Source organism: Ovis canadensis, chromosome 3, assembly GCF_042477335.2.
Source record: "Ovis canadensis isolate MfBH-ARS-UI-01 breed Bighorn chromosome 3, ARS-UI_OviCan_v2, whole genome shotgun sequence".
In the NCBI taxonomy this organism is placed as follows: Eukaryota; Metazoa; Chordata; class Mammalia; order Artiodactyla; family Bovidae; genus Ovis; species Ovis canadensis.
Window position 1 is genome coordinate 693,591 of NC_091247.1, and position 25,155 is coordinate 718,745.

The 25,155-nt window shown below is 67.0% G+C and overlaps 5 protein-coding genes across 7 annotated transcripts; 1 reads left to right on the forward strand and 4 right to left on the reverse strand.

The window, feature by feature from the left end:
- Positions 1-369: 369 nt before the first annotated feature.
- Positions 370-4,714, reverse strand: TOR4A (torsin family 4 member A). 3 transcript variants are annotated; one of them, XM_069579615.1, is made up of 3 exons: positions 4,585-4,699; positions 2,464-2,652; positions 370-1,755 (listed from the first exon to the last, which is right to left on the reverse strand). In XM_069579615.1, the coding sequence occupies exon 3, from the start codon at positions 1,716-1,718 to the stop codon at positions 498-500; it is 1,221 nt and encodes a 406-aa protein (XP_069435716.1). In that variant the 5' UTR covers positions 1,719-1,755; positions 2,464-2,652; positions 4,585-4,699; the 3' UTR covers positions 370-497. The 3 variants fall into 3 exon arrangements, with proteins under 3 accessions (XP_069435716.1, XP_069435717.1, XP_069435715.1); XM_069579616.1 differs by lacking the exon at positions 2,464-2,652 and having other exon boundaries at positions 4,585-4,714; XM_069579614.1 differs by lacking the exon at positions 4,585-4,699 and having other exon boundaries at positions 2,464-2,690.
- A 541-nt stretch (positions 4,715-5,255) lies between these two features.
- On the reverse strand, positions 5,256-13,120 carry NELFB (negative elongation factor complex member B; the record flags this gene model as incomplete). Its single annotated transcript, XM_069579575.1, has 13 exons — positions 5,256-6,104; positions 6,260-6,368; positions 6,533-6,674; positions 8,564-8,670; positions 8,744-8,886; positions 9,020-9,115; positions 9,281-9,383; positions 9,918-10,030; positions 10,601-10,786; positions 11,388-11,618; positions 11,954-12,053; positions 12,212-12,375; positions 12,650-13,120. Coding segments are annotated over 13 exons (2,112 nt in total), but the record flags the coding sequence as incomplete, so codon positions are not given.
- A 2,166-nt stretch (positions 13,121-15,286) lies between these two features.
- Positions 15,287-17,336, reverse strand: STPG3 (sperm-tail PG-rich repeat containing 3). The gene is made up of 6 exons (XM_069579619.1): positions 16,614-17,336; positions 16,370-16,524; positions 16,133-16,267; positions 15,949-16,037; positions 15,574-15,868; positions 15,287-15,486 (listed from the first exon to the last, which is right to left on the reverse strand). The coding sequence occupies exons 1-6, from the start codon at positions 16,718-16,720 to the stop codon at positions 15,353-15,355; spliced, it is 915 nt and encodes a 304-aa protein (XP_069435720.1). The 5' UTR covers positions 16,721-17,336; the 3' UTR covers positions 15,287-15,352.
- Positions 17,337-18,332: 996 nt separating this feature from the next.
- CIMIP2A (ciliary microtubule inner protein 2A) lies at positions 18,333-23,362 on the forward strand. Its single transcript, XM_069579618.1, has 7 exons — positions 18,333-18,649; positions 20,248-20,462; positions 20,553-20,815; positions 20,911-21,037; positions 21,230-21,324; positions 21,603-21,720; positions 22,074-23,362. The coding sequence occupies exons 1-7, from the start codon at positions 18,594-18,596 to the stop codon at positions 22,160-22,162; spliced, it is 963 nt and encodes a 320-aa protein (XP_069435719.1). The 5' UTR covers positions 18,333-18,593; the 3' UTR covers positions 22,163-23,362.
- On the reverse strand, positions 22,155-24,903 carry TUBB4B (tubulin beta 4B class IVb). The gene is made up of 4 exons (XM_069579617.1): positions 24,457-24,903; positions 24,068-24,176; positions 23,881-23,991; positions 22,155-23,361 (listed from the first exon to the last, which is right to left on the reverse strand). Exons 1-4 carry the CDS (start codon positions 24,511-24,513, stop codon positions 22,301-22,303), a joined length of 1,338 nt encoding a protein of 445 aa, XP_069435718.1. The 5' UTR covers positions 24,514-24,903; the 3' UTR covers positions 22,155-22,300.
- Positions 24,904-25,155: the final 252 nt, after the last annotated feature.

Consider the following 25,155-nt stretch of genomic DNA (forward strand, 5'->3'; position numbering starts at 1 on the left):
AGGGAAGTGGCCAGGAAGGCGGGGGGGGGGGGGGGGGGGGGGGGGGGGGGGGGGTCCATGCGCGCGAGTGCGGGTGTGGCCGCTGCAGGTGCTCTGGAGTCGTGCTCATATCCAGCTCTGCGGGGACCACTGTGAGACCCCCGGGGGGCTGCTCGCTCTCTGTGGCCATCCGTCCACTAGACCACAGGGACAGACGGCCCACTCCTGGGGTGTGGGCCTCAGGGGACACACTGGCGTTGGAGATGCAGGCTGAGTTACGGACCAGCAGGTGGCAGATGGGGGCTGAGGGGCTCGGCACTGGCAGAAGAGGTCAGAACTGACCCGGCCTGGCCCCCCCACTCCAGGTCCCAGCGTGAGCCGGTGGCAGGCTGCTGCGGACAGATTTATTCGGGCCTCACAGGCCACAGCAAACCCGCAGTCCCCCCCCTCCAACGACCACGGCCACAGCGATGTCCTGTGGTGCCCGCCGTGAGCCACCGTGTCCAGGCGCGCCTGCGCTACAAGAGGTTGACCGCGGCCACCACCTGCTTGCAGCCGGTGACGGCGAACTCGCGGCCGGCCACGCGGTAGTAGCTGAGCTGCGCGGCCAGCAGCTCGGCGCGGGCCTGCTCGGGGAAGAAGCCCTCCCCGGCCATCTCGTCCCGGAAGCAGTTGACCACGTCCCGCTTGTCCAGCAGCAGGAAGGGCACGATGGCCGCGGCCTCCCACAGCGAGTGCTGGCGGACCAGGAGTGTGTGCAGGCTGGAGCGCAGCTCCTCCTCGGCCGCGCGCAGCTCATCCGCCCCGTCGGCGCGCCCCGCGCGGGACGCGTTCTGCAGCACGAAGCGCGTGACCTCAGCGCCGCCCGCGCCGCTGAGCAGCACGTAGACGGCGTTGTGGAAGCGCGGCGGCCTCTGCGGCTGCAGGAGGCCGTGCAGCTCGTCCAGCAGCGCCGGCGGCAGCAGCTCCGCGTCGTCCAGCACCAGGAGCGGGGTCTTCTCCTCCGCCTCGGCCCGCGCCAGCACGTCGGCCACGCGCCGCGCCAGCTCCTCGCGGCAGCCGGCGGCGGCGCGCGGCTCGGGGCAGTGGTGGCGCGCGTGGTACTGCAGCACGAGCGCGCCGTCCTCCAGCACCGCGCGGAAGTGGCGCGCCAGCAGACGGCCCACGTGGCTCTTGCCCACGCCGCTGGGCCCGTGCAGCGCCAGGAGCAGCGGGCGGCTGTGCACGTGCGTGGCCAGGTAGTCCCGCAGCAGAGCCACGAGGCGGCCCACGGCCGCCGGCTGCCCGAACACGGCGCGCTGCAGCGTCTTCTCCAGCCCGTCGAGGTCATAGCGCAGCGCGTTGTCGTCCAGGTTCTCAATGGCGTTGAGCACCTGGAAGCCCACGATGGCCACGAGCAACAGCAGGCAGCGCTGGGCGCGGCTCTGGCGCTCGGCGCGCGGCCCGAACTTGCGCGACGTCTCGGGGTAGAGCACCAGGCGACTGCGCCGGCGCCGCTTCCGCGCGGGTCTCGACGCCCGCTCGACCGGCCCGTCGAAGGTGAAGAACTGCGGCTGCTCCTGGTGTTCGCGCGGGGCCGCAGCCCCGGGGTCCGGCGCCACGGCCGGCGGGGGCGGCCGCCGCTTGCGCAGGAGGCGCACTTGGTGGCGCAGGCGGACGACGGCGCGCACCGGGGCGATCACGCTCGGGCTGGGGGCGACCGGGGCCGGGGGCTCCGGGCTGGACTGGCCGCGGTCCATCGTGCAGGGGCGGCGCTTGGCATGCAGGTCGCCCTCCCTGCAACAGGAAGGCGGGATGGTCTGCAGACTTCCGCCTGGCCGACTGGGACTCTCCCTCGGGATCTCACCCCCGCTGCGAGGCCCCCGGAGGGCGGCCCGCTGCCTGGAGACCGGGACCAGCCTCAGCCCAGGAAACGCCTCCCCGCGGGGCCCCAATGCAAATCTCTCGGGTCCTCGCATAAACAGCCTCGGGCCTTGAGGAAGTGCCTGCGCGGGGTGGGGGTGGGGGGCACAGTTTATCGGCCGGCAGGCCGCCCGGGCTTCCTGGAGGAGGAGTTCGTGCCGGCCAGGCGCCAACTAGGGGTAAAGCAGGGTCAAGGCCGGCCCCGCCCCTGCCGCCGCTCGCCTGCCAGGCGCCTAGAAGGGGCCAAGGCGAGCAGAGGTCCGAGACCCCGGAGCTCGTAGGTGTCCCACACAAGAACCCTGGGCTCCGGGGGTGTGGGGGGGATTTCTCTCCAGATTGCTCTCGAGCTCCGTTCCCGAGCTGAGCCCAGGCCTCCCAGCCCCAAACGAGGATCCTCCCAACATCCCTCCGGTGGACACACGAATGGAGGGGGCGGGGGCGGGGGTGGGGTGGGGGGAGCTCCTAAAGCGTGGTGGTCAGGGGGTGGTGAAAAGATGGACAGAAAGACAAAACTCGGAGGAGAGATGGTCCGGGAGGAGACAGCTGGAGAAGGGCGGTTGCTGCCCTGGCCCACCCCAGTACCTGCAGCTGCGTCGGATCAGGCTCTCACTGGCCCCCAGACCCGCACGCCTGCCCACGCCCGAGGCTGGGGCCTGCCACTCAGGAAGCCGACTGCGCGGGCTTCCCTGCGCAGGTCAGGGCGGGGTGAGGGGCCTCACCCGGTCAGCGACACCTGCGGGCACCCTGGGAGCGTCCGGACTGGAGAAAGCCCTGGGGAGGTTTCCGCTTCTTTGCAAAGGAAGTGAGTCAGGGGTGCGGCGCGGGCGGGACTTAGGCTGGACGGCGGCGCCAGAGGGGAGGCCTGGCAGGCTTGCCCAGGTCCCCCGCCGGTGGGTCACCTGCCCTCCTCAGCCCTGCAGCCCTCCCAGACCACCTCACTCTGCCCAGCCCAGGACACCCCCAGGATGCACCTCCCCTCCCCTGGGGCCATGGACCCCAAGCTCCCCAGGGACACCTCCTGCATCTGACACCCCAGGGCCCATGGTGAGGGGGATGGGTGTGTCCAGGCCGCCTGTTCGCAGGAGTGGAGAAGGCTGGGGGGGGGGGGTCCTCTCCCTCTTCTGCTCCCCCAAGCCCAGTCCAGGGGCCCCGCAAAACACTCCCTTTCTTCCCCCTCTTCTGCCAGGACCCGAGCTCCCTTGTCCCCACTCATCTCTGCCTTCGTCCCCTGTACCCCAGCCTAGAGTCCCGCCCCCCCCCCACCCCGAGACAGGGCAGCACAGACTGGGACGGAAGCCCTAGGACTGGGGAGAAAGCCCCGCACTGGCTCCGGCCCCAGCGGGAGAGCAGATTCAGCAAGAGCCTGGGCCAAGAGTTGGCAGGTGGAGACGGTCCTTCCCCAGCCACCAGCTTCACGCGGCCCCACCAGAGCAGGCTGGCCAGCCTGGAGCGCCCTCTGCTCAGGAGCTTGTGTCTGCAGGCCACCAGGGGCGGGTCTGCTAACCAGTAGTGCCCCCTAACCCTAACCCAGCTGTGTACCACGGGGCAGACCTGAGCCCCCCATCCTGTCCTGCCCACCGCCCCTCATCCTCCCTGTCTTTGCTCCTCCACACGGGTCCCTCTGCCCAGCGCACCACCCCTCCCCTCTCCCTAGCTTCCCTCCACCTCCTTGCACAACCCGCATTCAGGGAAGTGTCGGTCGTGGGCTGGGGGTTCCGCCGTGCCCAGAAGACGGGGCCCTGCATGTCTGCGTGTCTGCGCCCTCAGGCAGCCTCACTGAGAAGCCAGGGCTGCTCCACACCCTGCCCCCAGCCTCGGACCTGCCCGTCCCCAGCCTGCTGCCTCCGCGCTGAGCCAGGGGCCCGGGCACCCCTTGGGCGTCCCCCGTGTGGCCCCCACCCAGGGGGACAGGACGGAAGGGTGTTTGTGATCCGTTCAGGCCTCTGCTGGGCGTGGGGCCCTTCGGGATCTTCAGGCTTCCTGTAGTCCCCACACTTCTGCCTGAGGGGAGGGCAGGAGGCTTGAAGGGCAGATGCAGAAAAAGATTTGGGGGGGGGGGGTAGGGAGGAGTGCGGCCAGGTCTGCCAAAACTTCTGGGGTCCAGAACCCCGCCACGGGCGTAAGGAGGGGGTATGGGGTCTGGCAGAAGTCAAGCCAGGCCTCGGAGGGCCCACCGCGGCCGGGTCAAGGGTGAACCTGATCCCTTAAGGCCTCTCCCCTCTCCCCCCTGCACTCTCCCCCGCCTCCATGGGGACGTCTCCCCTTCACCCTCCACCCCACACCACTGCACCCTCCCTAGGAGGTACTCCCACCCCTCCTCCAGCCCACGCCCCACCCAGCCCAGAATCAGGGTCCTCGTCTCTAACCTGGTCTCTGCAGACCCCTCCTCACCTTGCTGCCCACCCCGACCCCTCTGCCAGTCCAGTGTGGCGCTAAGATTCCCAAACAGCTGGCCTGGAAGTGGGCAGAGCCCCCACCTCTCACGTGCTCCTCTCCTCCCCTCCCCGAGTTTCTGCATGGACACTCCCTTCCTCAGACCAGACCTCCCAGCCCCCGGCCTCCCGCCGCCCTGCCCAGTCCAGCCTCAGGAGCCTCGAAGCCCTGAGGGTCCCTGAGCTCAGCTGCGCCCTCCCACCCGCCCACTTGGGCCTCTTCCTTCCTGCAGCCCCCACCCAGTCCTTGCAGCTCGTGCCCTCTACCCACCAAGCCCCCAGCGGCAGGCCGCCACCCACTCTCTTGTCCGGCCCCTGGTCCGTTGGGCAGGAGCCTGGCCCCGCTGGCCTGTCTGTGCACACTGACCATGAGCCTCAGGTGGGTCACGTGGGCCCCGCCTGGGCGCTCGCCCCTCCCCGGGCCTAGTTCCTTCCCTTCCCTCCTCGGTGACCTGTCCTGACTTCCTGCCCAGGACCTGGCTCCCTGCTTCCTGCGGGAAAAGCCACAGCCGGAAGGGATCCGGTGCCCGAAGCCCAGACCTTCCTCCTCCCTGAGAACCCTGCACCCGTGAGGGGCGCCTGGCACGGCCCCCCACTCCCCCTCGGTGACACCCAAGCCTGGCCCTCCCACACCCCTTCCCCATTCACTCATTAGACACTCGGGCTCCTCCTGACCCCCAGGCCTCGCCTCCCCAGCCCGCAGAGCACACCTGTCAACATCAGTGGCCTCCACACAGCCTGACGCTCAGCGACACGCCTCCAGGGCCAACCCTCTCGAGTCCTGTGGCCCCCAGTGCCGCCAGGCCCTGGCCCCACCATCCATAGCTGCTGTCCCCCGGGGGCCAGGCATCACGGCCGTCCCCAGGGAGACAAACATGCCAGGAAAGCTCTCACTGGCCCGCGCTGCCGCCACATCTGTGTGCACGGGAACCGCTCAGCTGCTGGATTTACCAAAACACCTTTTATTTACAGGAGTGAGCTTGCACTGTGAGCCGCAGCTGACCCTCGCCTGGCCGTGTGCTCCAAGGGCAAACGGAGGCCGCGGGGCGGGGGCGGCGCTGGGTCTCCCTCCCTAATGCCTGCTCCCCGGGGCTGGGGGCAGGGGCAGGAGCTCCTTAGAGAGAGCTAGGCTTTGTCTGCAGACGCCCCTGCCAGCAAATTGTGTGATTCTGCCAATCCGTGGTGCCAACCATCCTGGCCTGCCCTCTTCCCCGTGGGGCTCAGGCCCCACCCCACCCCTGGGAAAACAGGTCACTTTTTCCCAGTCCCAGCTATGGCCTGGCCCGTCTGTCTGCCCAACAGCAGCGGAAACCTCCGACTCGAGGAGGCAGCTCTCTGCGGCATGGGAGCGGGAGGGCCGGGGAGGCCTGGAGCAGGGCTGGGGACCGGAGAGCAGCGGGAACGTGGGGCTCCACATAGGAGGTCCACCCAGAACCCAGTTCAGGGCAAGGCTGAGGTGCAGAGCAGGGATGCCCTGCCCACAGGAGGCCCCAGGGTCTCGCTCAGCCCGCACCCCCAGGAACGGCCAACGCGCCTCCAGCAGAGGGTCTGCTCGGGCAGGAATGCGGAGCCTCCTCTCCAGAACGACCGGGGCCACACCCCCATCAGGGGCCCTGCCCGCCCTGAGAGGCCCCAAGCAGAGCCTCAGAGCACAGCGGGGGCAGGCACAGCGGGCAGGGGCAGCTCCAGGGCTGGCGTCTCTGGGGCCTGGGCTGGGCTAGGCTTCCGGTGGTCCAGCTGCTCGAGCTTCTCTCCAAGCTGGGAATACAGCTCCTTCACTGCCTCTCCACTCTGCGGGGGAGGCCCAGGGCACGTGTGTGTGTAGGTGCGTGCGCACACACACCCCCACCCCCACGGGCAGGCCGGCACGGGGACACGCGCACGCGCAGGGTCGGGCGAGCACAGGCAGCGCAACCCGAGGGTGCAGGCGGGTGTGGGGGGCACACCTGGCCCGTGGGCTCCAGCGCCTTCTGCAGCGCCTCCAGCTTGGACGGGGCCACTCGGTGGTGCAGGTGCAGCAAGAGCCGCAGGACGTGCCGCTGCACGCTCTCCTTCCTGGGGGAGGGGCAGGCGGCTGCAGGCTGCCCACGGGCCCCGCCCCCGGCCCAGAGGCCCCGCCCACCCCCCACCCCACCCCACCCCCCACCCCACCCCACCCCCCCCACCCCACCCCACCCCACCCCCCTTCCAGCGGCCAAGGACGGACCGAGAGAACGCACCTCGGGGAGGCAGTGAGGAGGAAGCCGTCGAAGAGGCTGCTGCAGAAGTCCTCCAGAGCGAACTCGTCAGCCAGCAGGGCCAGGCTGCCCGTGAGCAGGTGCAGGAAAATGTCCCCGAACGCCAGGTCGCCAAAGGTCTCCACTGCAAGCACAGCAGGCGTCCCCCAGCCGCCCCCACCTCCCCGGCCGGGCCTGAGCCTGAACCGACCCAGGCAGGCAGGCAAGTGCTGGGGGCGTCCGGCGGGCCTGGGCCTAACAGGGAAGCTCCCAGGGTGAGGTGGGGAGGGGACAAGATCCTGTCGCTGGGGTTCCGCCCAGCGGCCAAGGCGACTGGGGTGAAGTGGGCTCCAGCAGACACACAGTGCCGAGGCGGACCCCCCACCCCACCCGCCACAGCTGACGCAGGTCTCCACAGCCTCGCCTGGCTCACAAGACACTGAGGTGGGCACGTCGTTAGTGTGCTGAGAGACGTGGCCAGCAAAGCCACCGCCGGGGAACAGGTGCCCTGGATCCCCCAACACGCCCCATGAAGCCCTGCAGACCCCAAGACCTGAGGGGCAGCGGAAGTGAGCTGAAGGAAGGCCCCTGTCTGACTCCTGATCCGAACAGACCATCTGCACGAAAACATCACGCGACAACGGGGGAAACCATCAGGGCCTGGACCCCGACTAACTGCGCCACAGTCACGGCTTTGAGGGTCCACGTCCCATCAGGACACCTGCTGGGCTATTCCGATCTGGTCTGCTGGGGTCCAGGCTCTGTCCCGCCCGTCACTGAGGGGACGGAAGCCACACACAGAGCCCCCTGCAGGTGGGCAATGGGCCTTGGGCTTCCCTAGCCTGCACTTGAGTTCATAAAAGACTCCCACCAAAAAACATTTAAAAGCAAAGAGAATTTTTAAAAACCGACACCCATTTTTACTAGAACCTCGCAGTAACAACAAAGCAGCAGCTTCCTCTCCAGAACTGGAGACCTGCACCCGCCCAGTGGGTGGGATCAGACCTGCACCTGGTCCATCAGGCGGGCGATGCTGAGACTCCCCCTCCAGGATATCCCACATCCACACACACGCGATTCAACCAGACAGACACCACAGTTCCCAAATGAGCAGGAAGAACTTGGTCAGCCCAAGTTCCTAGAACTGTGCTCCTGGAAGGCTCCCAGCCGAGAACCCCCCCCGCCCCGGAGAACTCCCCATGCTGATCCTGGAGCCGGCAAACTCGCCCCCCTGGGGTATGGGCCCCGCGGGGAAAGTTGGTCCGCCATGCTCCAGGCAGGTCCCTTAAGAGAGAGAGGTGGACAGTGAGAGGGCCAGGTCAGAGCCAAAGATACAGGAACGGGAGAAGCTGGGCGGATGAGCTGCAAAGGGGCCAGGGCCAAGGACGGGGTTTCTGGGAGCTGGAGGGGACAAGAAGGGTCTTCTCCGGGGCCTCCAAGAGGAGCAAGCCCCACCCACACCTGCTTTAGCCCTGAGAGACCCAGTGTAGACAGCCGGCTCCCAGAAGCGTAAGAGTTAATTAAGTTCCTGTTCATCAGCTGGGTGGTGGCTGTACAGAAACTAACACCCACGCCAGGCAGTCTCCTCCATAAAGAGAAGCCTGGAAGCAACTCGCAGCATTAGACCTGCCAGTGGCCACGTGCACGCTGAGCGCGCAGCAGCACGCCCTCTCCAGAAGCCGCAACACCCCGACAGGACTGAGCCAGCAGAGGCCCTGCATCTGCTGTGTGCTGGGCAGGCTGGGTGCCCCCGACTGGCGCCCGCACCCTGGCTCAGCCTGCAGCTGGCTCCTGAAGGGCCCCCGGATGCCCCCAGCCTTCCTGGCTTGCAGGGCCCCTCCAGCGTGCACAGCAAGGTTCCCAGGAGCCTCTCCGCCACCTCAGTGGGGAGCTCTCACGCTGGTCTAAGGGCTTGGGAGGCTCCGGGCCCCTCGCCCATTGGGAAAGATGGCACCGGCTCTTGGGGAACGCAGGCTGTGGTGGGGGCTGAGGGCGTCTGGGGAGGACGGCGGCGTCCCACGCCCGCACACTCACCGAGCCCCGGGAGCAGGCGCAGCAGCGCGTTCTTGTTCCTCTGCTTGGTGATGTGCAGCACGTAGTACAGCCCCACCTCGCAGGCCATGCGCTGCTCCTGCAGGAACCTGCACCCCAGAGCCGTCAGCCCCCGAGCGGCCCCGCGGGCCAGGGCCCTCCCCGCCACGCCCGCAGCCGTACTTGGTGAAGCTCTCCGGCAGCGTGTTTGGGTACGTGACCGGGGCCTTCTCCTCGGCCGGGAGCTTCTGATCCACGTTGAACGTGTGGTCGTCCACCACGAAGGACATGAGCATGGGCAGGAACCTGGTGACCAGCTCCACCTCCTGGGGCGCAGGCCCTGGAGCTGTCGCACGGCACGCCCGCCCCGGACCCCAGCCTCCGGCCACCCCCCAGCCGCAGGCCCGGCGCCCCAAGCCCCACCCCAGGCCCCGCACGGAGCCCACCCGCCCCTGTTACCATCTTGGGCTCCTTGAAGACCTGGCTGTCGATCATGTCCCACGCGCCCTGGCCCAGCGCCAGCAGCCGGAGCAGCAAGAGGAGGTCTGGGCTGTCCTGCAGGGAAACGCAGGCCTCGGCAGCTCGCCCAGCGTCCTGCCCTGACCGCACGCCCCCAGGGCTCAGGCCCACGCGCCGTCTGCCTGGAGGGGGTGTGGGCTCACCCCAGGGTCACCCCCACACACGCCCCGAGGCAGCGTGCGGCTGGCCGGGCGCACTCACCCTGGGCAGCACCTCCTGGCCCACCAGCTCCTGCAGGTGCTTGACGGTACTCAGGGACAGGGTGTTGATGGCGAAGGGGTCACATAGGATCATGGACAGGTCCCTGTGAGGACACGCCCACAGCGTCAGCCAGGGCGGCTCGCGGCCCGCACAGCCACTGGCCCGGGAGCCAGCCCTCCCTGCGGACCACGTCACCCCACGCCGGGCCCCTTTCTAAAAGCTCACGGCTCACAGCTTTCCCTTAACGTGCTCAATAAGCTGAAAGACCAGAGTTTTTTTTAAAAAAATTAAGGTCTCATTTTGGTCAAGGTTCTGATCCAGGCTCCACAAATTCAGTCAGGTTCTCTCAAGCCCGATCCCAGACCGGGGACAGGGGCCACCCAGACAGCACCTTGCTGCTAGCCAGACTGCCACCTCTGGACGCAGCAGGCCTGTCTGCTCACAGGCAGGCCAGCTCAGGTGCCCGGCCCGGCTGAGGCACCACAGCCTCACCCCAGCAGCCAGGCCTCTCAGTCACGGGCTCGGACACCAGATGGTCCTCCTAAAACGCACGGGAAAAAACACCACTCCCGATGGCGGCCACGGCGGGCTCAGGTGGACGCCCGCGGACAGGCACCCACACCAAGTGGACCCTCACCCCAGGACTTGCTCCTGCCCCTTCTTCACGCCGTCAAGGAAGCCCTGCAGCTCGCGGGCCCTCTTGCTGTCCACAAACCGCTCTCGGATGCAAGCGTCCAGGCACCAGGTGAACTGCGGGGAGAAGGCAGGGTCAGGGCTCGGCCAGAGACGGCGCCTGCAGGCAGCTCTCCCCACTGCCTGAGCGCTCAAGCTTGGGCTGAGCCAGGGACCCCCATCTCATGTCGCCAAGGACCCGCTCGGCGTGAGGAACAGGACTGCACAAAGCAAACAGGCCCAAGGACCCACGTCTCCAGAGGCCAGGCAGTGCAAGAAAGAGGCCAGGTGTGTGTGTTCTGAAACGGGCCTTCCCGGGGTCCCCACTGCACGGTGGGCAGTGCCAGGTCAGAGTGTATCACACCACGAAGCCCCTAGGGACGTCGTGGGGGGTCACACCGCGTCCACGTCAGGACAGGGCAGTGCGAAAAGCCCTGTTCCAGAACACAGAGCTCACCACGAGGGCTCTGGAGCAGGGGGGAGACAGACCCCAGGAAGAGCAGGGCGGTGCGGCTGGCCCGGATGCTGCGGACAGACAGACCCTGCAGCCGGTGGGGGGGGGGGGGGGGGGTGGCGCTGCAGGGCAGTGGGCCCGGGGGGGGCCGGGACCACAGCGTCCCAGGGGAGGAGGGGGCCCGGGGCGCACACCTTGTGGCAGGGGTCCACGGAGCAGATGTCGCCGACGTCCAGGTCGTGCAGCGACATCAGCAGCTCGGCGCGCAGCGTGCAGTAGTGCACGTTGCGGGTGCGCAGGAAGAGCGTGCGCAGGAACTGCAGGACCATGTCGTACAGCTTCACGTTGCGCCCCACCATCCGCGTCAGCCTCTGCACCACCTGCCGGGACGCCAGGCCTCACGCCCCGCCCGCCCCCTCGCCCCTCACCCCCGACCCGCAGGACGCCGCTCACGCTGGGCGCAGCGACTCTGGTTTGGAGGACAGTGAACCGTCAGCCCCGAGGCTCCTCTGAGAGGGTGTCAGCCCGGGCCCCAGACTCCACGTCGGGTCGGGCCTGCTGCGGCCGCCCTGCTCCCGCCTTCTGTGACCAACGTGTGACATCTAATGTGTGGGCTCCACCCCTCGGGAGCCTGAGGAGCCCAGGAGGTGCCCTGATCTCTGGGGACACTGAAGGGTCCAGGCACCCGTGGCAACGAGTCAGTGCCCAAAACACATTCGTGCAGCAACAAACGAATCGGAAACAGACACAGGGAGAACTCAGGGCTGAGAGCAGACAGACAGCTGGCCGAAAAGGTCAGCCAAGCCGCCCAGCGCAAAGTACGCAGAAAAGACAGAAAAACCCACGTGCAGGGAGGCTGCTGCGATGCCCCTTGCCAGCCCCACAGATGAGCCCAGGCCTCCAAGAGCAGACAGGCGAGCATTCGTGGGGGCGGGAGGGGGCTGGCCAGGGAGGCCCGCACACAGCCCTGCCCCGCCTCACCTCACCCTGGCGCCTGGTCTTGGGGGAAGGGCTGAAAAAGTTGTGCAGGACAGAGAGCTCCGTGCTGAAGAGCGCGCTCTCCTTCTCCACGATGTACTGCTTCAGCAGCGGGGAGACTTCGTCGCCGAAGAGCGCCTGGTTGTCCTGCCAGATCTGCCGCTTGACCTCCACCGCGCAGGCCCGGTACAGCTCCTTGTCGGCCATCACCAGCTTCAGCTTCTTCTCAGGAACCTACAGAATCGACAGGTCACCGTCAGCAGCACCCTGCCCTGGCAGTCTCCCTCAAGACAACCAGCAGGCCTCAGCACCCCCCACGGCAGAGACCACATCCATCCCAGCCCAACTGATGGGGACACCTGGGACAGGGCCCCCAGGCCATGGCGTGGGCAGGAACCACAGACAGCTTTTCCCCAGAAAGGGCTCCACACCCCGGAGCACATGCCAAGCTTCAGAGTCAGCTTGGCTCAGGGACAAGCCAGCGCAGGGAACCGTGCTCCGAAGCCGTCTCTACAGGAACAGGCAGCTCAAGAACCCTCCCCAGAGGGAGCCAGCCAGGCAGCTGTTACCTTGGGCAAGTGTTTCATGACACACATCACCACCGGCTGCAGAGACGGCATCTTCACCAGAGAAAAGCTCTTCTCCAGCAGGTCCTCCAGTTTCTTATACCTGGGAAAACTCACATTACTGAGGAAGCAGTCACCTGCGGGTCCCCAGACTGGCAGTGCCACCGGCGTCCCCTTTTTCAGGATGGCTGTAGCCATGGGGAGGTGAGCGCTGCTAACTGGGGGTTCCTGGCTGGGGAGGGGGCTGCCTGTCTCACTGACCTTTCCTCGGCCTTGCCCTCTGAAGCGATGGCTGACACACGCTCCAGCAGCTTGTCCCGAAGCTCATCAAAAACCGACTGGTGGAACTCCAGCCGCGGCGTCCCGTGCAGGTCCAAGAAAGGCAAGGCCGACTGCAGGGAGGGCAGCAGCACGCCGTTCTCTGTCTAAGGAAGCAGAGGTCGGCGTTGCTTCCTCGGGGCGGCAAGAGAGACCTCAGCCGCGGCCGCTCGTGGTCAGGCGCCCTGGCTGACCCGAGCGCTCGAAGAGGCAGACAGAAGGGTGTCCGCGCCGCGCCGGCTGTAGCAGCAGACGCTGGGAGCCGCCCGCCGGCCGTCGAAGCGGCCCGAGCTCGGCGTGTCCGGCCCCTCTGGGCGGCGGAGCAGACGGATACGCCCGCTTCACACGCGCGCCTGCCCCCGGCCCCTCGCGCAGCCCCACCTGGAACTGCTCGATGGCCTTGAGCGGCTCCGTGCAGTTGGTCAGCGTCTCCTTTAGGTCCTCGCCGTTGGCCACACCCAGGTCCTGCAGCCCCGCAAACAGGGCCGAGGCCCCGGTCCCCACCCGGCCCGGCGCCCCATCCCCGCCGCGCTCCCCCGGCGCTGCCGCGCTCGCCACGGGCCCTGCAGCGGTCCTCTCGCCCGGGCCTCGGGGGCCGCCGGCGCTCCGCTCCCCCGCGCCCTCCAGCTCGGCCAGGTCCGCCCGCAGCGCCGCTCCGCTCGCCCTGCAGCCGCCCACTTCCGCTCCGCGCAGCCAGGTCCGCCCGCCAACGGGCTCCCCGGAAACGCCGCCGACGTCGCGCAGGAGTTCCCGGGAGGAGCGCCGCGTCCCGCGCCCGGCAGAGACAGCGCGAAGGCGGGGCCCGGGGGACGCACGGGTCGCCGGCGAAGCGCCGCCCACCGGGCCCGCCGCGCCCCTCCTGCGCGGCCCCGCCCCGCCTCCCGGGCCCGGCTTCCTCTCGCCGAGCAGGACGCCGGAGCGGCCCCGGGGAAGCGGGCGCCAGCGCTGGGCTGGAGCGCCGGGGCCCGTGCCACCGGCGGGTTGGCCTGCTCTAGGAGATTCAGGACCGATGCTTTCGCCGGGTGGGTTTTACTTAAATCTTTGGCCGCGCGCCGGGGAGTTAAACTCGCACCCCTCTGCGTTAGAAGTGTGGAGTCTTAACCACTGTGCCGCCAAGTGCCTTTTATTTTTTTTAATATTGATTTGGTTGTGCCGGGTCTTTGCGGCTCGCAGGATCTGCGTTTTAATAATCATGAAAAACCCTTTTGCTGACCTTAGCGCCCACAGGACCCTCTCATCCTGGAATTTGGTTTCTTCCCTGTCCAACCTGATGAAGCCCGCGCCACAGAACTGTCACGAAGACCAAACTAATGGGAAGTGCCTCAAAGCAGGACGTGCCTAGCAGAGGCCTGGGCACGCAGTGACAGTGTGACAACGGTGGCTGTCCTCTCATTGCCTTGAGCATCTAACCCCCTGACTAACCCAAAGTGCCAGGCCCTCAGGCTAAGGTCCAGCCCCACTCAACAGCCCCCCTTGCAACACAAGAAGCCCATAGAGGGGGGAGACACTGCCTGCTCTGCACCCTCCGCGGGCTCCCTTACTGAGCGTGCAACCCGCGGGCTCCCTTACTGAGCGTGCAACCTGCGAGCTCCCTTACTGAGTGTGCAAGCCCCTGGACTCCCACACAGCCCTCTGCAGCTTCTCGATCCCGCCAGCCCCCTCCTGTCCCATCAGCCTTGCACCCTCCCGAGCTTGGCCGCACCAAATGTAACATCTGCTCCATTTCCATGTGCCTTTGCTTCCAAGGTTTGCTCTGCCAGAAATCCCCTTCCTGCCGCCCAGCAAACTCTGGCTCATCCTCAAAAGCCTTGCCCCAGAAGCCCGCCCTCCCCAGCCCAGCTGGGGCGTTGCTCCGTCCTCCCTGCTGGTCCCTCTCCCGGCTTGGAGTCCTAGGAGCTGCTGGCGGCGCACCTGTGAGCAGGGCTCCTCGTGCCTGACCTCGGGCCAGGCGCCACTGCTCTGACTCTGTTGCCCTCTGGCCCGCTGGTCAGCCCAGGGCCCAGTGCCACAGCCTGCAGTCCCACCGTTCTGATTCCCAGGGTGCTGAGGCTCGACCCACAGCTGGTTTGGCGCTGGGGGAGGTCCCAGGTGCATGGCGCTCATGCTCCCTTGTTCTTGGCTTCCCTGTGGAGAGGGATGATGCCAGCACCGTGGGAGTAGCTCTCGCGGTGCCTGTTGAAAGGGTTGAGCTTGGACAGAAGAGACAGAGGAGGGGTCTGGCCAAGGGCTTCGGGGACACGGGGAGGCCCCTGGAGGAGCTGGTGCAGGGACAGGAGGCACCGCAAACTGCAGGAGGCCCCTGCAGGGAGGCAGGCTTGGGGCCGACCCCTGGGCAGGAGGGCAGGGTGGTGGCGATGCGAGCCCATGCCAGGCCACTGCTGTGGGTGAGGCAGGGCCTCACGGTGAAGCCCAGGGCATCTGTTGGCTGCAGCCTGGTCTACACGACCCTGGCTGAGCTCACAGGGTCTTGGGGCAGCTGCAGGGAGAAGTGGAGCCAGGCCCTAATGAGCAGGTCCTCTGGGCCTTACCTGGCTGGGGAGCAGGCTGACCCCACCTCAGGACGGCAGCCGACTCCCACCTCCACCCCAACAGTTGACTCCTCAGCTCAGCAAGCAGCCCGACCCTTAGGAAGACCAGCAGCTGGATCCCCCCACTGGCTGGCACAGCTAGGTGGGGGCATCCACACGGCCCAGAGACCCCTCCCACCAGGCTCAGGCTGCAACCCCAGCCACTCTAGAGAAGAGAGCACTGAAGGGAAAGAGAAGGGGACCTGGCCAGGGGACAGCAGACGCAGCAGGTCCGCTGCGGGCCACTCTGCAGGACGGCTCAGGGGAAGGGCCAGTGGTCGCCACGCACACACAACTCGGACGAACCAACAGCACCTTGGTATATAGCAAGGGGATGGGCCCTCCTCGTCCACAGCTCAGAGGGGTTGGCTGGTCAGGAGAGTGGACCAGAAGTGCCCAGAGAGTCAGAAGGCCAGGCCGGGGGTGGGGGCACTGAGTTCCAGAGGGAGGCCCAGCAAGGCCCCGGGGGGCAGGGTTTCATGTGCTGACCCGGCAGGCCGGGTGGACCCCGCGGGCTCTAGAGCGCACAGAAGGGGCCAGTGTCGTGGCGCTTGGGCTTCCGCACGCCTTGGATGACCACCCCAGGTGCCGAGGGGAACCGTGAGCTGTAGCAGTCCTCCACGTCGTAGGCGGCCGGGCCTGGGGTGCAGGCTGCAGAGGGGGGGCAGGTGCAGTCACTGCGCCCACCCCTCCCACCCAGGCCCACCCCTCCCGCCCCCCACCTCCCCCCCACCTTACAGGAGCCCAGCCAGGAGGCCAGCAGGGGCGAGCGGCCCATGGAGAAGGCGGGTGGGCACGGGCCCTTCAGACGGCAGCCCGGAAGGATGTTGTAGGTGCTGGGGCCAGGGCCCGTCTCTTCCCCTGTGGGCGGAGGGGCCTGCAGGAGGGGCTGGGTCCGGGGCCCTGCGCCCCAGCCCTGCGGCACCCCCTGGCGGGCTCGGGCCTCAGGTGGCCTGGAGGCAGGGCGGCCCCTGAGGCTGAAGGCTGGGCAGGCCGGCGGGCTGGGCAGCTGATAGTGGGCAGGCGTCGGCCACTGTGGAGAGATGCGGCTGAGGCGGGCCTGCCCCCCCGGGGGGGTCCGCCCAGCCCAGGACCTGCCAGGCCCGCCCCCACCTTCTGCTCTCGGTTGAAGTCAGCTTTCTGGGTGAAGGGGCTTTCACTCTGGAACCACGCAGTCTGCCACGCCCTGCGGCCACCGCCCTCTGCAGTGGGGACAGGGTCACAGGGGTGCCTATGGCCAGGGGTCCCTCTCCAGGTGAGAGGGTGGGCGGTGGGGGGCGGGGGGAGGGGCACGCACCATGGGTGGGGTGCCTGCGGCCAATGCTGAAGTGGGGGTGTGGGGAGGACTCTCGCAGCGATGCATCTGGCACCTGATACTTGGTGGGGCCGGGAACATGCAGGTCGGTCAGGATAGGCGGGCGTTGCTCCAGCACTGGTGGAACAAGCCCTGGGCCTGGGTCCTCCCAGCGGCCCCCACCCGCCCCGCCTGCTCCCCTGACCGGCCCGGGGCTGGGGAGCCCGAGCCCTCACTTACACAGCTCCCTCAGGTTCCAAGTGAGGGGCTCCGGGAGGGGGCTGGTTTGCGTCCTGAGCCCCACCTGGAGCTCCTGCACCGCTGGGGGCCACATCTCCTTCCAGGTGGCCCCCAGCCCTAGCTCCAGGCCTGACAACAGCACAGCAGCATCGAGCCTGCAGGAGACACGAGCAGCCACCGTCCACGCAGCCGGAGGGCCGCCCAGGCCACTGCCCCCTAGCCAGCCCACCGCGCGGGCAGTTACTGGGAAGTCACAGGTGGTTTCTGCTTCAGGGAGCCATGGGTCCAGTGTCTGCCTCCATTGATGTGAAAATTTGCCAGGAATTTCACCGCCTTTTGGTCAAAATTCATTATCAGGGCCTCTGGCTCCCCTCCCCTAGGGACATCACAGGGCTCTGTGACCTCACTGACTGGACGTGGGTCCCCCGTTGCCAGGGACTCCCTGCGAAGCACTGTCCAGCCCAGAAGTGACCCCTCCGCTGACCCGCACAGTGGGTTGGCCTGGGATCAGCCACAGCCAGCAGGCCCCAGTGACTCTCAACTCCGCTGCCCTCTCTCCCTCCTCCCCTTTCTTGTTCCAACCCGTCTGATCTCCTGGACTTCTGGGTCTCCCGGGGCTCTAGGGCCCACTCTAATAGTGCTCAGGAAGGACTGAGGCTCTGGCAGAGGGTGGAGAGGGAGGCGGGGGCTGTGGGCTGCTGAGCCTGCAGGGCCAGCCGAAGGAGACATGGGGGAGGGCAGAGGGGACTCCCCAGGGAAGGGGGAGGCAGGCCTGGGGGCTCAGGTGAGGCTGGGGGACACTGTCCTCTGGGGGACACAGAGCCTGGACGTCATCACAGACAGAAGGGCTGCTGAGGCTGAAACGCGAAGGCACGATGCCGGGTGAGCGGGAGTCCAGGTGGGCGCCAGGCCCCCGCAGTGCCTTTCGGAGCCGACCAGCCGACCCGCCCCCGGCCCCGGCCTTGGCCTCACCGGGGCAGCGCAGCCAAGGATGTCCCATCCCCCAGTCCCCCATGCACGCCCGTCTCTCCCTCTCCAAGGCCCCCCCATCCGGCGCCGCCGGGCCTGCCTGGCGCTCCTGTCGGTAGCGGTAGCGACTCGCTTGAGGAAACACACCTTTAATCAGGGCGAGGGGCTCCCCGCCTGCTCCAAGGTCGCTCCCTGGGGAGCAGCTCGGGTTCCCCGGGATGAACCCTGCCGCGGCGGATGACGCGCACACCTGTGCTCCGCGGGCCGTCTCCTCGGGACCGAGTGGAAGCCGCGGGTCAAAGCCCGGCCACCGGCGTCCCCATGTGAGAGGTGGTCTCTGTGCTGGTGAGGTCAGGCCGCCAGCGCCCTCACTCGTTCAACTGAGGCTCTGTCCTCACTGTGGGCACGCTTCACGGGCTTTTCTGTTGGGTGTTAACTTCTCATGGGTTTGCTTTGGGAGCTTGTTTCTACCGATACCGTATCTGCACGCAGCACTCGCTGCAGACACTTCCCCGGCCCTGTCACCTGTCTCAGTATTGATTATTCTGTTGTTTGACATGTGCTTGAACCTGCTAACCGTCCCCTTTATGCTACCTGTCTTCATTTTTATGCTTAGAAAGTCCTCCCTACACACCCCCCCCCAAAAAAAATCAGGATTTGTTTTAAATGGAAAATAGTGATAGATCAGGAGACATGGGTTCGACCCCTGGGTCGGGAAGACCCCCTGGAGAAGGAAATGACAACCCTTTCCAGTCCTCTTGCCTGAGGAAGTCCCACGGACAGGGGAGCCTGTGGGCTACAGTTCCTGGGGTCGCAAAGAACCGGACTTGGAGACTTAAAGAGCAGTGCCAGCTCCAGAGCAAAGACCCCCGAGGACAGGGTCCCAGTGGCCCCCTGCCTCAGGAGGCTCGCTTGCTGAACCTCGCGGCGGTGCCTCCAGAGTGGCCAGCGCCTCGTGCGTGAGGAGGGGGCTCACTTAGCCTCACCCCGAGGGGCTGCTTTTCACCGGGCTCCCGGCCTCCTGCGGGTTGTGAGCTTCCTGGCAGGGGCCTGCCCCTCTCTACCCAGGGGGCTCCCCAGTGTGACAGCCCCAGCCTGTGGCCCCGCCTTGAGGTGGGAGTGCTCACCAGTGCTGCAGGCAGGGCGACTCAGCAGTCAGTCCTCCTCACAATGGTTGCCAGGCAACAGGGCTCCTCTCTGGAAGGTGGCAGGCGCAGGCGCAGGGCTGGGGGCAGCCCCGCAGAACGGAGGCGTGATGACAGCCACTCAGAAGCACAACCTCTTCTCGCCAGAACCTCACTACATCCCTGGGTAAGCACCACGGCCCTGGGGCGGGCCTGGGGTCCCCGGGGTCGGCGGAGCATGGCTGGGGCGTCAGGGGACCCCAGAGCTGTGTCTCCAGGAAGCTGAGGCCAGAGCAGGGGTGGGGGTGGGGGTTGGTCCTTGGGCAGGAGCTGGGAACCGGGGTGCCCGGGGAGTGGGGTGAGGCTGCAGGCCAGCCAGGAAAGCCGGGGCAGGTTTGCAGGGGCCTGGCCAGCCCGCCCTACCGGTGCAGCCTTGCCAGGTGGGCGCACGTCTGCGGAGAGCAGAGGCTGGGGACGGCGTGACAGCTGGGCGCACTGGCCTCTCCCTCCAGAGTGTGTCCCGCTTTAGAGAGCTGAGCTGGGACAGCCCTGGCCGCCCAGGGGTTAGACTCTGCTTCCACCACAGGGAGCAAGGATTCGACCCCTGGCCTGGAAACTAGGACCTTGCATGCCCTGTGCCCCCAAAACATGAAAAAATAAAAAGATAAAGAGGAGATGAGCACCTGGGGTGAACTGACAGGCATGGCCTTCAGGCCGCCTTGCTAGTGTCCTCACATCAAAAACAGAAATGGGGAGTTCTCTGGGGTCCAGCGGTTAAGACACTGAGCTTCCACTGCAGGGGGCACAGGTTCGATCCCTGGTTGGGGAACTAGGATCCTGCCTGCCACGCAGCATGACCAAAGATAAGCAGAAATGGGCCTCCTCGCTGACGCACAGTGTGCACACTGACACACACTCAGACCACACGCCGAAAAAGGCTAGTAAGAACAGAGGCAACCCCAGGGACACTGAAGAGGCCCTGACCTTCAGGCTCAGCCTCGCTCAGCTCGCTGACTGACCTGCATCCACTTGAGCAGGTGTTTTGATAGATTTTCTATGTATGTATGTTGGCATCTGCTACCTGTGGCCGCGCTGGGTCTCTGGGCACGGGCTCTCCCTGGCCGTGGCGAGCGGAGGCCCCGCTCCGCGGCAGTGCCCGGCTGCTCAGCGCAGTGCTGTCTGGCGGAGCACGGGCTCCAGGCGCACAGCCTTCAGGAGCTGCAGCAGGCAGGCTCCGTGCCTGTGGGTTGCTCCGTGGTGCGTGGAATCTTCCCAGACCAGGGGTTGAGCCCGTGCCCCTGCACTGTGCCCCCAGGCAAGTTTTAAAAAGAAACACACACCCCTTGCTGGCACACAGGCCACTCCTCCGGGCTTAGCCATGGCGCCCACGCCACTTCCCCACAGGCCTGAACCTCCCCCACGAGCAGCGTCCTCCCACACCTTCCCGGGATCCTGCCGGCTCCCGTGTGCCTCAGCCCAAGGCCCAGCCCGTCTCCTCCCTGCGACGCTTTGGCGGGCAGAGCTCCCTATTCTCTCTTTCGGCCCCTTGTTGGAAAATGGGTGGCGGATGGCCCGCAGACGGTGGGGAGGACGACGCAGCTCCCCTCCCACGGGCCAGGCCTATTTTTGGTGCTTGGCCTGAGCGGCCCACTCAAGCCCCAGGAGCCCCAAGTGGCGGGGCTGCCGTGACCCCGCTCTGCAGGCAGGTGGAGGCTCTCGTCTGAGGCCAGCAGGCCAGACCCACACATGCTGGCGGGGCCCGGCCTCGCCCTCTCGCCTCTGCAGCTATGCCGGCTTCTACCCGCAGCTGCGCTACCGGGTGGGGGACACCTACGGGCGCACCACGGCGCAGCTGCTCACAGACCCCAGCGTGCAGAAGAGCCCCTGCTCCGTGCTGGCCCCCATCGCCAAGCCCCGGTTCGTCGAGGACTTCAGCGAGCCCAAGCCACCGTCTGTGCCCTGCCGTGACCTGACCGAGCCCTACATACCCCACTACACTGGTGAGCCGCCCACGCCCCCAGCCCCGGCCCCGCCATGCCCCAGGATGCTCTCCTGCCTGCTGTGGCTCAAGGCTGCCCTGTCCCACACAGGTCTGAAGCCCTACAAGAACTTTGAGATGCTGGGCCGGTTCCCACCCCAGGAGGCGGATGCCCAGGGGTCCCTGGGGGGTGAGAATGTATCCAGGCAAGTCCCACTGCCTGCAGGCTTCATGCCCTATCCCCCCTATGCCCCCTGCCCCCCGGGCAGGAAGGGGGACTCCAGGGACCTTGGACACCCGGGGCTGCGGCTGGCATTAGGGGAAGAGGTCTGGAAGAGCACCGCCCCTGCCTGCGAGGCCCCCGGGCAGTACCAGGTAACTGAGGGGCACCCCGGGCACACGGGCACCAGGCCCCACCCCAGCCAGACCTGGGCGGGGGCTGGGCGGTGACCCATGCCTCCCCATTCCAGCTGTACCACTGCAGGAGGGATGAGTCCCCACCCCTCGCCCACTGGCAGGAGACACTCGACGTGGGCAGGTTCCACAGGCTGCCCCAGCTAGACCACCCCCAGCTGATCCAGCGCAAGGCCATCTCAGGTGCGTGCCCTCCCCACCAAGGCCCCAAGGGCCTGGGGGAGAGCAAGTGAGGCTGCCCGTGGGCCTTTCCCAAGGGTGGGCGCTCTGAGGGCCCACTCCTCTTTAGGAAGAGGGAGAAGCCTACACAGACTGCCTTGAGACCCCCGGGGCAAGTGGGGACCTGCAGGGGACCCTGATCTCCTCCTTCCCCAGGTTACGCAGGCTTTGTCCCTCGGTTTGCCTGGGTGATGGGGATGAATTATCGCGATGGGGTCACACAGGCTATGGATGAGTTCGACAAGAGCCAGGTGTGTGGACACCACCCCTGGGTGAGCAAGGCCGTGTCCACCCTCTGGCTTCCCTGGAGGACGCTCTGCCCAGAGAGGCTATCCCCTCCGCTCCGCGCCCCTCCCAAGCCATCTCCTTCTGACTAGGTCTTGGCTCCCAGGTCTGGAGTGTTGTGGGAAGGGAAGACCCGAGCCACTCACTTTCCAGAATGCCAGCCACGCGCCCCCGGGACATTCTGCTCCGTGGTTTCCAGCTGGGGAGGCAGGACATGGCAGCGCTGACCTGCCTGTCTCCCTAGTTTCTGCTCAGAAATCCCATCTGTGCCCTGGGCGAGAGGCTGCCCAGCACACACTGGCCCAGCAACGGCGTCTACAGAAGCCAGGGCCTGATCCCTTTCTACATGGGCTTCATACCATGTGAGTGCAGGGGGGCGCCTCCTGGGAACGTCGTGGCGACAGGCCACTGAGGGGCGGGGCCAGGGGCTGGGCCCTCTTAGCCAGGCCTAACCTCAGGCAAGGTTCCCCTGGGACAGGATAACCCAAAATTCCCTCAGTGCCTCCGCTTCCCCAGTGCGGAAGGGGCTCACTGACAACCCTGACTAAAAGCCAAAAGGCCAAGTGCCTGCAGACCACACGCTGGCCTCCTGGGGGTTTCCTGTGCACAGGCTGGGCCCACCTCTGGGAGGCAGCCCCCGGCCCCCGCAGCAGCCCTGCGTGTTCCCCATGCGTGCAGTGAGCCCAGGGGCTCAGCGGCAGCATCCCCCTCACAGCCATGCAGGACAACTACGCACTGACCTTCGGCAACAGCACCCGCAGGGCCTATCGGAAGGAACTGGAGAGGCGTGGCCAAACACTATGAAAACGCTTTAATGGTGGTGGCTGTACAGCACGTGATGTCGAGACAGGAAAGAACACACACACAGTGAGACAGACTATCAGAGCGGGCTGTGAGTGAATAAAGAGTTCCCACGGCCTCAGCCTTCTGGCTCCGGCCGCTCTAGGCCACCTCCTCCTCCGCCTCCTCCTCGAACTCGCCCTCCTCCTCGGCCGTGGCGTCCTGGTACTGCTGGTACTCAGACACCAGGTCGTTCATGTTGCTCTCGGCCTCAGTGAACTCCATCTCGTCCATGCCCTCGCCCGTGTACCAGTGCAGGAAGGCCTTGCGCCGGAACATGGCCGTGAACTGCTCCGAGATGCGCTTGAACAGCTCCTGGATGGCCGTGCTGTTGCCAATGAAGGTGGCCGACATCTTCAGGCCGCGCGGCGGGATGTCGCACACGGCCGTCTTCACGTTGTTGGGGATCCACTCCACGAAGTAGCTGCTGTTCTTGTTCTGCACGTTGAGCATCTGCTCGTCCACCTCCTTCATGGACATGCGGCCCCGGAAGACAGCGGCCACGGTCAGGTAGCGGCCGTGGCGCGGGTCGCAGGCGGCCATCATGTTCTTGGCGTCGAACATTTGCTGGGTGAGCTCGGGCACCGTCAGTGCCCGGTACTGCTGGCTGCCCCGGCTTGTTAGCGGGGCAAAGCCGGGCATGAAGAAGTGCAGGCGGGGGAAGGGCACCATGTTGACGGCCAGCTTGCGCAGGTCGGCGTTGAGCTGGCCCGGGAAGCGCAGGCAGGTGGTGACCCCGCTCATGGTGGCCGACACCAGGTGGTTCAGGTCCCCGTAGGTGGGGGTGGTCAGCTTCAGCGTACGGAAGCAGATATCATACAGCGCCTCGTTGTCGATGCAGTAGGTCTCATCCGTGTTCTCCACCAGCTGGTGCACGGACAGGGTGGCGTTGTAGGGCTCCACGACGGTGTCCGACACTTTGGGCGAGGGCACCACGCTGAAGGTGTTCATGATCCTATCTGGATACTCCTCCCGAATCTTGCTGATGAGGAGGGTGCCCATCCCAGACCCAGTCCCCCCACCCAAGGAGTGGGTCAGCTGGAAGCCCTGCAGGCAGTCACAGCTCTCCGCCTCCTTCCTCACGACATCCAGCACCGAGTCGACAAGCTCCGCCCCTTCCGTGTAGTGTCCCTTGGCCCAGTTGTTCCCGGCACCGCTCTGACCTGCAAGAGAGGGGGGCCGGTTGCTACTCAGCCAGGCGTGTGCTCACCACTGATCACTCGTGCCAAAAAGGCCAAACGACACACCGTGTGGATGACGCACAACCCCACCCCGCGGGTGTAGCAGACAGGCCCCCAGATGGATACGGTAGCGACGTACCCGAGGAAACCCGCTAACACGGTTCAACAACAAACCAGCCCCTCCCACGGGCAGCCTCTGCCAACTCCCAAGAGCAGACGAGCTGCCACTGCCTCCAGCTCAGCCTTCCCGGCAGGGAGATTACATCTGCCTGCTCCTTCCCGGCAGGCAGACAGCTGGGCCTTCTCGGCAAAGCCGCTTTAGGTGAGGGGATTGACTAACTCTTGAGAGGAGGAGGGCGTCCTGGAACCCAGCTTCTACTGAGGATACAGAGTGGATCAGAACTTCGGCTCTGCGAGTCCTGAAGATGGCGACACTGGGCACCCCCTGACCTTTGCGCCGTCCTGTCTATCGGCCGCCACCCACCCCGATCCGCGGCTCACCGAAGACAAAGTTGTCCGGCCTGAAGATCTGCCCGAAAGGCCCCGAGCGCACAGAGTCCATGGTGCCCGGCTCCAGGTCCACGAGCACAGCGCGGGGCACATACTTGCCACCTGGGGGGCGGGAGGGCGTCAGCGAGGGGAGGGCCGCGGGGCGGCACGGGGGTGGGGAAGGGGCGCGGGGCCTCACCGGTGGCCTCGTTGTAGTACACGTTGATTCGCTCCAGCTGCAGGTCGCTGTCCCCGTGGTAGGTGCCGGTGGGGTCGATGCCATGCTCGTCGCTGATCACCTCCCAAAACTACGGGAGACGCGGGCGGGCCGGTCCAGGGCTGAGTCACGCCGGAGGTGCCCGGAGCCGACCCCGCCCCGGACGGCGCGGCGCGGCGCGGCCCGGCCTTCCCTTCCCCCGCCGCCCGGCCGTCCCCACAGACCCCAGCCGCTGCCCGCCGCCCTGACCCCGGTTGCGGCGCCGCGAGGGGCCGCAATGCGGGGGCGCCGCCCGCCGGATGCCGCCATCTTTCCCGCCGCCAGCCCGCCCCGCCCGGAGGACCCGCGCCGGCCCAGACGTCCCCGCTCACCTTGGCGCCGATCTGGTTGCCGCACTGGCCGGCCTGCAGGTGCACGATCTCCCTCATGGCGGCGGCGGCGGCTGCAGCGGGGGCGGCTGCGGAGGAAAGAGCCGAACGAAAGCCGAAATGCGGGCGCGCAGAGTGCTACAACCGACGCTGCGCCGGCGCTTATATACCCGCCGCGCCCGCCCCCGCCAGCCTCTTATTGGGCGTCCAGAGCGAGGCTGGCAGGCGGCTTCGTTTGATTGGCTGTAACCCCGTCAATCGGGCTGCCCAAGGCCCGCCTTCGCGGCGCCGCTCGCTCTTTATTGGTCCGTCGCGGCCTCTGCACTCCCTATCCAAGTTCCCCCCCTCGCTCTGCGGTCTTCTGACCATTGGCTGTTTCAAATGATTGATTTGTGCTCCCATTGGCTGGCTCCTCAGAGCACGCCGACAGCCTTCCGCTATTGGCTGGCGGGGCCGGCGTCCTGGTAACCGCCGCAGTGCCGCGGGGACCGGCGCGGGCGGGGCGCGGGCGCGGGCGCGGGCTCGGGCTCGGGCGGGGCGCTGCGGGGGCCGGCCGAGCCCCGGGCAGGCGGGCGGGGCGCGCCCCGTGGCCCTCGCGCGGGCCCAGGCCTCGCTGTGCGCCTTTTAGAGGGCGGCCAGGCTCATCTTGCGGAGTCTTGGAGCGGAGGAGGGGCTCGGCGCCGTTCACACGGACTCCCTCGG